General features: G+C 51.3%; 1 protein-coding gene across 1 annotated transcript; it reads right to left on the reverse strand.

Annotated features, from left to right (window-relative positions):
- Positions 1 to 2,680: 2,680 nt before the first annotated feature.
- RPS19 (ribosomal protein S19) lies at positions 2,681 to 13,119 on the reverse strand. Its single transcript, XM_075606473.1, has 6 exons — positions 13,000 to 13,119; positions 11,530 to 11,600; positions 10,785 to 10,885; positions 9,688 to 9,871; positions 4,570 to 4,624; positions 2,681 to 2,746 (listed from the first exon to the last, which is right to left on the reverse strand). Exons 2-6 carry the CDS (start codon positions 11,598 to 11,600, stop codon positions 2,717 to 2,719), a joined length of 441 nt encoding a protein of 146 aa, XP_075462588.1. The 5' UTR covers positions 13,000 to 13,119; the 3' UTR covers positions 2,681 to 2,716.
- Positions 13,120 to 13,373: the final 254 nt, after the last annotated feature.

Genomic DNA, 13,373 nt, shown 5'->3' on the forward strand with positions numbered 1-13,373 from the left:
AACACAGCAACAGATCTGTTTGTGATCTCTTTGCTGCCAAAGGATATCCCTGCTTCAGCACAAGTGGTTGTCATTCTAACTGAGCCACTTGTGCTGAAGCAGGGATATCCCCAATACCTGGCCTGGTGGTGGTCCTTGAAGACTGGAGTTGGCCATCCCCTGTTCCAAATGATTGCTGTAGCAAACAAGTGATTCTCAGCGTTATTTGGGAACATGGAGGGGTGGAAAGAAGTTAATGAGGACTCAGGAACCCAAGGATTGCTGAAACTATACTCCTGGCAGCTAGAAAGTCTATAATGGAGCAATGGGTGAAGTATGACCCTCCAAACTGGGAAACGGTTAAAACATCTCTCTCAGCTAATGATCTTAGATAAAAGAAACAAAAAAAACTGAGAATCTCTTTACAAAATGGGAACCTTTTATTGACTCCCTACCAGAGTGAAAAAGACCACAGATATCAGGCTTTGGCGCACACATCTTGGAGTCTCTTGCGGCATATTGCACAAGGTCATAGATAAGGTCAACAGAGGGAGAAAAGAACCAGGTATCAAGACAGGAGAACAGTATATCCGAACCCAACGTCTGTAATGTGTCTGACTAAAGTTGTTTTGTACATTCTGTAAGTTAAATTAAAAATTGTGTATTTCTGCGATAAACTTGAGCATCTGAGTTATACCTTTTAACTTCTTTTAAGTATAATTTACTTAAAATGGAAAATTGTAAAGATGTGTTGAAATCTGTCATGTTTCCCAGCAATGTTGGAAAACCAATAAAAAGGAGAAAAAAAAGCATGGTGTTAAAAAAAACGATTAAAAAAAAAAACCTTAAGATTTCTCATGTTTTGGTATGTTCATAAAATGTGACAATTATAGCTAAGTTATCCCCAACGCATCCTTGTAGGGCCCAGTGATGGGACAAGCAGCGGTCACAGCCCCCTCCCGTCACAGAATAATGACTCTTCAATCATTTACAGAGGGAAAGGGCACTCATTCATTGTTCGTGCGGTGCTGGAATGGAGGCAGTCCCTGACACCTCGAGGTACTATGAGAAAGAATCCAGTCTCCACCACCACACTCCCGATCAGAAGCATCACAAATGAGGTCAACATGCAAAGTATTTTTTTTTGCAGATGTGGGGGAAAAAAAAGTTGCACAGTAATAAGGAATCTCCCCCAGAACCTCACCCGACGACGGGACCTTCCTAGAACCTCACTTGGTGATGTATGGGAAATGACACTATTTGTGACCGTTTTGCTGCAATACATCACGTGCTCAGTGTCATTGCACACAATGACAAATACAGGGAGATGTAAAGCGGTTGGCAGAGGTTTACACTGCTGCTAGGTAGGGGGACAAGTCACGTTCTTGAGGTCAGCTTCATCAATTTGATCTGAAAGACTCTGTTGGACACAGGATCAGATCATGCCAAGTACGTCGCACACATGGCCAGACTGCGTTTTATTCTGCAGACATTTGACAAGGCCCGTACTAAATGCAAAGTGACCAGGCACGGCCGTGACAGCATTGCTCTGAAATAGCAGCGAGGCCAGGTGTACACACACCTTTTTGTTTGTCACAAAGAATGTTTACTTTCCCTGCTGTATTAAATCCACTCAAAAGTAGAAACCTAAAGTGTCCAGTGTGTGCAGTGGACATAGGGCCAAATAAATAGCCCTCACACTGTAGGTACCAAGTAGTAACAATGTTAGAGGTCAACACATTTGAGTTCCCAAGAGGTGACTAGCAGATGTTAGACAAGAAACATTGTATTGCTTAGCACAGGGGGCGCACAAACTGTTTGCTGCGCCCCCGCCGCGTCATGTGACGGGTGTCGCCACATGACGCTGCGTTGTCATGGAGACGAGTGACACCGGCACCGTTAAGTTTTGCAGTTGCAGGGGCCTCACGCGATCCCCGGCATTTAATTTAAATGTCTGTGGGAAGAGAGCAGGACCCCTGCAACTGCCTGTCCCCCCCCCCCCCCCAGAAAAATCCAGTGCCCCCCAGGGGGGGGGCACACCCCCACTTTGCACACCGCTGGCTTAGCAGAATGTACCTGAAAATAGTGCGAGCAGCTACCCCAGAACTGTACATGCAACACCACCATCTTCTAAAGCCAGATTAGTCTCGGACTAACAATGTTGTAAAGCTTATGAAAGGGCAGTGTGCCTGACGCAAAGTCTAGTGCCTCTAACAGACTGGTGTTTATGATAAGAATGCCCAGACAGTCGGAATTATAGGTTAATTTCTTATTAAAATACAAAATACCACTGCCCGATACTTTCCTCACTACCCGCCTCCCCAGACCGCTTGGCTGCACCAGCTTGTAAGTAATAAGATCCCTGCACTGAAGCCATTACAGACTATTCATTCCCAAAACGATGGAAAACTAAATGGAGGGTTTGTAATAGTGGCCGCAATTTATATTAAACACATTGGTGGATTTTACACGCACAGCCTGGGACGACAGCAAGCCAGTGGCTATTTAATCATACACCAGTGCATGAGGATATCGAGGTACGATTCAATACTCGCCAGCTGAAAGATTTGACACACTTCAGCTTCATATGATTGAGAACTGTAACCCTTTACACTAACTCAAGATAATCATAAGAAACGGAAGTATTCAGAGAACAAATCATAAGTCTTGAAACGGCACAAAACAAACACAAGACGAAGTGTTGGGAACAGGATTGTATTTTTTATTCAGTTCTGTTTTAATGTTGTTTCTTGTTTGCTGCTGCAACCTGTGAAGAGAAAGGACACAAGATTAGCCGACAAACATGTTTAGTGTTGAAACACTCAGAAACAGTCTGCAATATCACAAGGAGTGGGTGTGATTAAGGTCTCCCCTATCTCTCAGGAATCCCAGATTAACTAAATGGTACCAAGACTTTACATGCCAGCACCAGTAGGCTAGAATTACTGGTCACAGATGCAGCATAAGAATGTTGATTATATCAGAAAATGTTCATATGATAATTACTACATCTTGCAGCCAGATTATTTGCCATTTGATCATTATCTGCCAGATAGATCAGCAACAAAATGTGTATAATATAAATAAAGCAAAGGATGCGAAGCTGTGCTGGTCCTTTCTAACATGTAATGACACGGGGAGAGAAGTACAATACCTTTTATTGGACCAACAAGTAGATTATCTGTTAGAAGCTTTCCTCCCTCAGGGCCCTTAAATCGGGTATGGCAGAAATTGACAAGTTATATACCGTGTGTAATGAATTGCAACAAGAAATACCTTTTACAAACACTAATATTGTGTCTATTTCAGCCATACCCGATGAAGAACCCCGAGAGGTGGGAAAGCTTGTAACATTTCAACATCTTGTTGGTCCAATAAAAAAAAAAGGTCTCACCCCCCCCACGTTACTACATAATATAAATACAGATATTTATATTATATCTTTTAATGTTCTAATTCAGGGGTGGCCAACTGCAGTCCAAGGGCCGCTACCAGGTCTGGTTAAGGATATCCCTGCTTCAGCACAGGTAGTTTAGTTGTTGAGGGATCCACCTGTGCTGAAGCAGGGATATCCTTAAAACCCGACCTGTTGATGGCCCTTGAGGACTGGAACTGTCCACTCCTGGTATAAGTAAGTACCTTAAGCACCGAGCCAAAACTCTGCGAGTGCCTGAAAGCACTGCTGACCCCTTTAGCACTCAAGGGGTTTAGCAGACAGGACAGCTCTGCCTTTTACTTTAAGTGAAGGTATGTGGGAGAGGAAGGATCCCTATTGATGCACTCAACTCTTACACTTAGATCATAAGGTGAGTCCCCACAGGGATGACGTCACAGTGACGTCAGTTGCACGACAAACACATAGGTGTTTTGTCTTTGTCCATGGCAGCACGTTTACTTAGGCTAGCGTTTCATATTGATGTGGATCCCACTAGCTAGTAAGAGGGTGTGAGTGTGTACAGTATTGGCTCCTTAAAACAGCAGGAGCGACTGAACAGCAGTGATCACGAACCACTCGTTTTGATCAATTAACATACCGGATGTATCTGTGAGTAGAGTCAGGGGTATATAGTATTGTGCTCCACTGTGGGGACCTCCATTAGCCTGTGAGACATTACCTCCCAACTTGTCTCAACAGGCAGTGTTAACCGGAGCTACATTTCCTGGAGTGATATGAGAAATTTCTACTATTGGTAATCACCGAGCATATTATAACTCTGACCACTCAATCATTTGGGCTCACTCCTCACCCCCATAGTCCCTGTGGGGACTCACCTTATGATCTAAGTGTGTGATCATAGCCTATATATTTGGCAGTGATAAATACATATGCCATCTGACAATAGGAAACTCTACACGGTTTTCTTTCAGCGCAACGCTTTAGGTTTTAATTATGTTTACAAGTACTTTAATAAAATTTAATTGTTGTATATATTAGTAGAGTTGAGTGCATCAATAGGGATCCTTCCTCTCCCACATACCTTCACATATAATTATCCCTGATAGCACCTCTAGAAAGTTAATATTCACAGCTGAGCAGGAATCTTCCCTCCCCCATTCCCCTCCCTTTATGCAGTATTTTACTGTAAGTACCTGTCCAGCAATTCTGTCCAAGTCTCTCTGTCCCTGAGGAGTCAGTCTGCGACCTCTGTAAAATAATAAGATTATACTCTGGTTATTAAAGTACTCTCCCTCCTCAGCCTCCCATTCGTGGCACTAACAGCCCCATCGTCACGTGCTGCAGCAGAGAGGTTCAGCCAGACAAGCCTAGGGATACATTACAACAGGTCTATTAAACCATGCCTTATAAAATATATGTTATGTAAGGGAGAAGTTATTTTGCATCAGTTTCCCAGAAAGGCTCCAGAATAAAGAAGTCTCAAATCCAAGAGCCCTTCCAGAAAAAGAGGCAAGACACGTGATGTTTCTGCACCAATCGGGAAACGAGCAACTTCCCAGCTGCAGCCTAATGGGCACTTTACCCCACACCCAAGCGATTCGCCAAGCAATCCGCACCAGCGGCTCCCAGGGAGTATAGCGCGAGGACTGCATGCAGTAAGGCCCCAATCTGCACTGGCGGCTCCCAGGTAGTATAGCGCGAGGACTGCATGTAGTAAGGCCCCAATCTGCACCGGCGGCTCCCAGGCAGTATAGCGCGAGGACTGCATGTAGTAAGGCCCCAATCTGCACCGGCGGCTCCCAGGCAGTATAGCGCGAGGACTGCATGTAGTAAGGCCCCAATCTGCACCGGCGGCTCCCAGGCAGTATAGCGCGAGGACTGCATGTAGTAAGGCCCCAATCTGCACCGGCGGCTCCCGGGAAGTATAGCGCGAGGACTGCATGCAGTAAGGCCCCAATCTGCACCGGCGGCTCCCAGGCAGTATAGCGCGAGGACTGCATGTAGTAAGGCCCCAATCTGCACCGGCGGCTCCCAGGCAGTATAGCGCGAGGACTGCATGTAGTAAGGCCCCAATCCGCACTGGCGGCTCCCAGGCAGTATAGCGCGAGGACTGCATGCAGTAAGGCCCCAATCCGCACCGGCAGCTCCCGGGCAGTATAGCGCGAGGACTGCGTGTAGTAAGGCCCCAATCTGCACCGGCGGCTCCCAGGCAGTATAGCGCGAGGACTGCATGTAGTAAGGCCCCAATCTGCACCGGCGGCTCCCAGGCAGTATAGCGCGAGGACTGCATGTAGTAAGGCCCCAATCTGCACCGGCGGCTCCCAGGCAGTATAGTGCGAGGACTGCATGTAGTAAGGCCCCAATCTGCACCGGCGGCTCCCGGGCAGTATAGTGCGAGGACTGCATGTAGTAAGGCCCCAATCTGCACCGGCGGCTCCCAGGCAGTATAGCGCGAGGACTGCGTGTAGTAAGGCCCCAATCTGCACCGGCGGCTCCCAGGTAGTATAGCGCGAGGACTGCATGTAGTAAGGCCCCAATCTGCACCGGCGGCTCCAAGGCAGTATAGCGCGAGGACTGCATGTAGTAAGGCCCCAATCTGCACCGGCGGCTCCCAGGCAGTATAGCGCGAGGACTGCGTGTAGTAAGGCCCCAATCTGCACCGGCGGCTCCCAGGCAGTATAGTGTGAGGACTGCACCGGCGGCTCCCAGGCAGTATAGCGCGAGGACTGCGTGTAGTAAGGCCCCAATCTGCACCGGCGGCTCCCAGGCAGTATAGCGCGAAAACTGCATGTAGTAAGGCCCCAATTTGCACCGGCGGCTCCCGGGCAGTATAGCGCGAGGACTGCATGTAGTAAGGCCCCAATCTGCACCGGCGGCTCCCAGGCAGTATAGCGCGAGGACTGCATGTAGTAAGGCCCCAAACTGCACCGGCAGCTCCCGGGCAGTATAGCGCGAGGACTGCATGTAGTAAGGCCCCAATCCGCACCGGCGGCTCCCGGGCAGTATAGCGCGAGGACTGCATGTAGTAAGGCCCCAATCCGCACCGGCGGCTCCCGGGCAGTATAGCGCGAAAACTGCATGTAGTAAGGCCCCAATCCGCACCGGCGGCTCCCAGGCAGTATAGCGCGAGGACTGCATGCAGTAAGGCCCCAATCTGCACCGGCGGCTCCCGGGCAGTATAGCGCGAGGACTGCATGTAGTAAGGCCCCAATCTGCACCGGCGGCTCCCAGGCAGTATAGCGCGAGGACTGCATGTAGTAAGGCCCCAATATGCACCGGCGGCTCCCAGGCAGTATAGCGCGAGGACTGCGTGTAGTAAGGCCCCAATCTGCACTGGCGGCACCCAGGCAGTATAGCGCGAGGACTGCATGTAGTAAGGCCCCAATCTGCACCGGCGGCTCCCAGGCAGTATAGCGCGAGGACTGCGTGTAGTAAGGCCCCAATCTGCACCGGCGGCTCCCAGGCAGTATAGCGCGAAAACTGCATGTAGTAAGGCCCCAATCTGCACCGGCGGCTCCCGGGCAGTATAGCGCGAGGACTGCATGTAGTAAGGCCCCAATCTGCACCGGCGGCTCCCAGGCAGTATAGCGCGAGGACTGCATGTAGTAAGGCCCCAAACTGCACCGGCAGCTCCCGGGCAGTATAGCGCGAGGACTGCATGTAGTAAGGCCCCAATCCGCACCGGCGGCTCCCGGGCAGTATAGCGCGAGGACTGCATGTAGTAAGGCCCCAATCCGCACCGGCGGCTCCCGGGCAGTATAGCGCGAGGACTGCATGTAGTAAGGCCCCAATCCGCACCGGCGGCTCCCGGGCAGTATAGCGCGAAAACTGCATGTAGTAAGGCCCCAATCCGCACCGGCGGCTCCCAGGCAGTATAGCGCGAGGACTGCATGTAGTAAGGCCCCAATCTGCACCGGCGGCTCCCGGGCAGTATAGCGCGAGGACTGCATGTAGTAAGGCCCCAATCTGCACCGGCGGCTCCCAGGCAGTATAGCGCGAGGACTGCGTGTAGTAAGGCCCCAATCTGCACCGGCGGCTCCCGGGCAGTATAGCGCGAGGACTGCATGTAGTAAGGCCCCAATCTGCACCACCGGCTCCCAGGCAGTATAGCGCGAGGACTGCGTGTAGTAAGGCCCCAATCTGCACCGGCGGCTCCCAGGCAGTATAGTGCGAGGACTGCATGTAGTAAGGCCCCAATCTGCACCGGCGGCTCCCGGGCAGTATAGCGCGAGGACTGCATGTAGTAAGGCCCCAATCTGCACCGGCGGCTCCCAGGCAGTATAGCGCGAGGACTGCATGTAGTAAGGCCCCAATCTGCACCGGCGGCTCCCGGGCAGTATAGCGCGAGGACTGCATGTAGTAAGGCCCCAATCTGCACCACCGGCTCCCAGGCAGTATAGTGCGAGGACTGCATGCAGTAAGGCCCCAATCTGCACCGGCGGCTCCCAGGCAGTATAGCGCGAGGACTGCATGTAGTAAGGCCCCAATCTGCACTGGCGGCTCCCAGGCAGTATAGTGCGAGGACTGCATGTAGTAAGGCCCCAATCTGCACCGGCGGCTCCCGGGCAGTATAGCGCGAGGACTGCATGTAGTAAAATCAACATCTGTACCCCCCATTCTTTCCACACGAGGGGCAGTAAGGACTTAAAGTGGCAATCCACAAGCCAGCAATTTTTTTGCAACGTCCACCCCCATTTTGTTAGAGCTGAACCCCGGTAATGTCAGTTGCAGGGACCCCCGGAGCTGAACCCCGGTAATGTCAGTTGCAGGGACCCCTGAAGCTGAACCCCGGTAATGTCAGTTGCAGGGACCCCCGGAGCTGAACCCCGGTAATGTCAGTTGCAGGGACCGCCGGAGCTGAACCCCGGTAATGTCAGTTGCAGGGACCCCCGGAGCTGAACCCCGGTAATGTCAGTTGCAGGGACCCCCGGAGCTGAACCCCGGTAATGTCAGTTGCAGGGACCCCTGAAGCTGAACCCCGGTAATGTCAGTTGCAGGGACCCCCGGAGCTGAACCCCGGTAATGTCAGTTGCAGGGACCCCCGGAGCTGAACCCCGGTAATGTCAGTTGCAGGGACCCCCGGAGCTGAACCCCGGTAATGTCAGTTGCAGGGCCCCCCGGAGCTGAACCCCGGTAATGTCAGTTGCAGGGCCCCCCGGAGCTGAACCCCGGTAATGTCAGTTGCAGGGACCCCCGGTAATGTCAGTTGCAGGGACCCCCGGTAATGTCAGTTGCAGGGACCCCCGGTAATGTCAGATGCAGGGACCCCCGGAGCTGAACCCCGGTAATGTCAGTTGCAGGGACCCCCGGTAATGTCAGTTGCAGGGACCCCCGGAGCTGAACCCCGGTAATGTCAGTTGCAGGGACCCCCTGCCTCCTGAGATGCATACAGAAGTAGGGAGTGCAAGGAGCAGCTCTGCTCAGCTAGCCGGGTTCATATAATGGCGGAGTTTCAAAGCTCCCGAGCCCCGCAGCCGACATGAAGCTGTATCATCCGGAGCAGTTTCCTATTGGGCAGTGTGACGTGGGAGCACTAAACTTAACAGAGAGGGAACTGGCATCCCCGACAGGTGTCTCGGGAAGCAGGGGGTCCACAAGCAGAAATCAATGGGGTTCAGCTCAAGACCCCTTGCTTCAAAACAGTAAAAAAAATAAATGTAAAAGCTTGGACTGCTCCTATAAGCGCGTCCCCCGCTCCTATAAGCGTGTCCCCCGCTCCTATAAGCGCGTCCCCCGCTCCTATAAGCGTGTCCACCGCTCCTATAAGCGCGTCCCCCGCTCCTATAAGCGCGTCCCCCGCTCCTATAAGCGCGTCCCCATGAGCTAAGGACACCAGGCTGCCTGGGACCGGTCCCAGTTTTGTTAGCATCAGTCTGACTATGTAATAAGGTTTATTCATTAAGGGAGAAACAACGTATTGCTGTCCTGGGTCCCATTAGTATTAATTTGCAACAAAAAGCTGGGAACACAGGTCTCGGTTTTATGTACACAGCTGCAATCCTGTCACACAGCCTCAGATGTTCAGATTTATCAATTGAACTGGTCAGTCATCAATATCTATTGAAGAGCTTCACAAATGTAATTCCATAACAATCACCCAACAAGGGCAACCCCCCCCCAAAACCTTACATGTAATAGCTCAGAGGAAAGGGTGTTCTTTTTTGGGGATAATTCAGAGTATTTTTATGGTGTGTAATATTTTTCATGTATTTGTATGTAAATAAATCTTGCGCGTGGAACTTCCATTCTAAGCCTCAATCTCCCCACTACAGGAGTTACACATTCACATGTTATCTCCCTTCCTCACTCACCCATTGGGGTCTTTTTCCACCATTTTCAGGCTCTCCAGGGCCTGCAGCACCCTCCTAGCCACGCTCTTTGAGCCACGGCTGAAGTGACTGGGCATGACACCGTTGCGCTGGCGCCCGCCGTAAATCTTGGTCATGGATCCCACACCAGCCCCGCCGCGGAGGTACAAGTGACGCACGGTGGAAGCTGAAAAACAAAACGTGTGATTCCACGCACAAGTCCCACAGGAAGACGACCATGCCACAGGCTTGCAAGCTGGGTGGCCAACTTCTGTCGGTGGCCCTTGAGGACTGATCAGGTTTTCTGGCTGTCCCTGCTTCAGCACAGGTAGTACCTGAAAGGAGATCCAGAAAACCTGACCTGTTGGAGGCCCTTGAGGACTGGAGTTGGCCGTCCTTGCTGTAAGCTCTGCGGCAGTGATCGTGTTAGCGAGTTTCAGAATATGGCGATGCCCAATTGAGTAGTTTAGTAAAGAAAACAGCAGCAACCTCTTCACACTTTGACACACTGCACAGAATCAGAAGAGGGACGATATGATTTGCAGCCAATTGCAAGATTTTGATTACACGTGTTTTAAGAAAAAAAAATATTTGCTATGAAGCAGGGGGTCTCTGGAGCTGAACTGCATTAATTTCAGCTCAGGGGACCCCTTGCTTTCCGTGATACTTGTCTTGGAAGGTGGTGTCAGTAGCAACCCAGGCTGGGCTAGTTGAGGTTATTGAAATGGCAACTTAAATGTGATGAGGGCCAATGGGAAGCAGATGTGGCAGGTACCATGCGGCTTCCTATTGGCCCAAGTGACGTGGGATATTGCAACTGCAAAGAGATAACGGCCTCCCCTTCCGAGGCAAGTAAGAGACCGTGTGTATAGAATCATAAGGAGCTATGAGCAGGTCACCATGTCCCTGTTCTGCAGGCACAAAAATGAGATGGTCCTGGGGCATGGAAACCTGTTGGCTGCAAGATGTTATAAACCACTCAACATTGCAAAAAGAAACACACTGACAGTGTTCAAGGCAATATATTTTAAAACGGGTCCTTTTAAACACCATTGTTATATGGGCAGAAGTATAAACGAACAGCTAGTAAGTCCTCTTACCAGCACGAGTGTAGAACCAGTTCTCATCGTAAGGTGCTAGCTCTTTGTGTTTTGCCAACTTAACTGTGTCCACCCAGTCGGGTACCTTCAGTTTCCCAGACCTGAAACAGAAGCAGTCAGTAAATGACTTCTATAAAAAGTAGCCTGTGCTTACAGGACAATGTGCCGCCTGGGATCCAACAACCCAGGAGAGGGATCCAACAACCCAGGAGAGGGATCCAACAACCCAGGAGAGGGATCCAACAACCCAGGAGAGCCACCCAACAACCCAGGAGAGCCACCCAACAACCCAGGAGAGCCACCCAACAACCCAGGAGAGCCACCCAACAACCCAGGAGAGCCACCCAACATCAATAAATAACTTCAACTTTAGTTCAACAAGCCAGGCAGCAGTTTGGTGGGTAAAATTAATGCCATAACTGCACCCTGTGTAAAAGCAAGCTCATTACAGAACAGTGCCCTGTCCAGCTTCACACAGGGCAGGAGTGGCCAATTCAGGTCCTCTAAGGCCACCAACAGGTCATGTTAAGGATATTCCTAGACTGTACGACCTGGTGCGGAACCCGGGATATCCCCAATACCTGGTCTGTTGGTGGGCTTTGCTGAGTTGGCCATGCTTCACAGGACATACCACTTGCATAGTGACCAGCTGAGAGGTGTTCATACACCCTAAATGAAATCAAATGCCCAATAAAGAGCATCTCCAGTAGAGATCTCTGCATTAATCAACGAGAGCAGAACTCACTTTTTGAGGAAGGCAGACAGGGCTCTGACGAACTCCTGCTGGTTAACGTCTTTCACTGTCACTCCGGGCATCTGGAAAGGAGAAGGAGGAACTCGAAATGAACCAGTCACTGGGACATGAGCACTACATAGAAAGCCAATGGACTTCGCTACAACCCAATATAGGAATGTTTATTATTGTACAGCTGTCATTTTGAACATTTAAAGGAGGGTGATTATGTAAATTATAAAGATACCCACCGGAATTTTAAGTATATTTTTAATATTGATTTTCAGGTGGAAGAGAAACCACAAAGTGTAAAACCTGCTAGATATGCAGCACTAAAACCAACATGAACAGGTCATCTCTGGCACTATTGGGGGGAAACAGTGCAGCCCCAGAACAGTCAGAGGGCAAGTGATGGGAACCCCACTCTATAAAATGTTTTACTGGGAAGTAATACATCGAGTTACCTCGTTATTAAGTATGTCCTATTAACCCTTTCAAAGCCAGGAAAAGCAACATTGAAGAGATTGAATAAGGTGGGCACTCACATTTAAAGGTAGGGTTGAGATCTGTGCCATTTGGTATTAATAGGGAACAAGGGATATGTGCACAATATATTGAAGAAATTGTCAGAAGCTGCTGGCAACGCGAATGGAAGAGACTTATAACGCAGAGCAATGTATATACAGTACAGAAGCGCAGCACAACGTCCGGGGGTATCCAGGGGCAAGAGGAGAGCCCCATATTAAGGCCGACCCCGAAACGTTGGGCTGCGTCTAATATAAGAGCACCATTCACATTGCCAGCAGGGTGACCATTTCCCCAAGTGATTGTGCGTAGATAGAGTATAGTACTGCCGGTACACCGCAGGGTACTGCCAGTGAACCGAGTACCAGGGTTAGAGGTGCACACCACAGTGCACGCTGTGCTACATACGTGCCGGAGGCACTTAAGGGGTTACAACAATATGGCGGTGTGCAGTTTCAGGCGATCACACACCGTCCGCACTCCAGCGGCGGCTGCACGGGAGCAGCCTCAGTCACACGCACCGCGGTATAGGGAGGCACAGTCATGATAACATGGCGCCACAGACAGCACCAGATAACATGCGGCTCCTGCGGCAGAACACCGGCCCACCGAGGGAGCTCAGCCCGGTCCTGCCGGGCAGCACGGGCTCCTCCTGCTCACCAGCCCGGGGCTTTCCGGCCTTCACTGGAGACTCCGGCTAACAGGGTGCGGGGACACGGCACCCCCAGGCTCCGGGCCACACTAGGCCCCGCCAGGAAAGTCCCAGGCTCCGGGCCACACTAGGCCCCGCCAGGAAAGCCCCAGGCTCCGGGCCACACTAGGCCCCGCCAGGAAAGTCCCAGGCTCCGGGCCACACTAGGCCCCGCCAGGAAAGCCCCAGGCTCCGGGCCACACGAGGCCCCGCCAGGAAAGTCCCGGGCTCCGGGCCACACTAGGCCCCGCCGCGCTCGCGCTCACCTTCTCTCTGCGCCGCCGAGAAGGGAAAAGGGACCGACGGGGTCTCCCAATCGCTGAAGAAAGGGTGCGCGGCCGCGTCACGCCTCTCACGGCAGCGCGCCTCACTGATTGGTCGGGAGGACTAAAGTTCCCGCCCAACCAAAGCAGCGCGTGTGCGTTGCAGGCCTTGCTACTGAGTGAAACGCACACGCGCTACTTCCTTATCCTGTGTGTCTACAATATGATTTGGTGAGAAGCCAAGAGTGGGCGGGGTTCACATAACCACACAAGGATGATTGGCACGCATGTGGAACGCACAGTGTGCGGAAGTGAAGCATGTCCTTACCATGCTTGTTACAGCAGCACGTGTCTCTTGTGCTAGGAGTTATAGGGAC

This window comes from Ascaphus truei, chromosome 6 (assembly GCF_040206685.1).
Source record: "Ascaphus truei isolate aAscTru1 chromosome 6, aAscTru1.hap1, whole genome shotgun sequence".
Taxonomy (NCBI): Eukaryota; Metazoa; Chordata; class Amphibia; order Anura; family Ascaphidae; genus Ascaphus; species Ascaphus truei.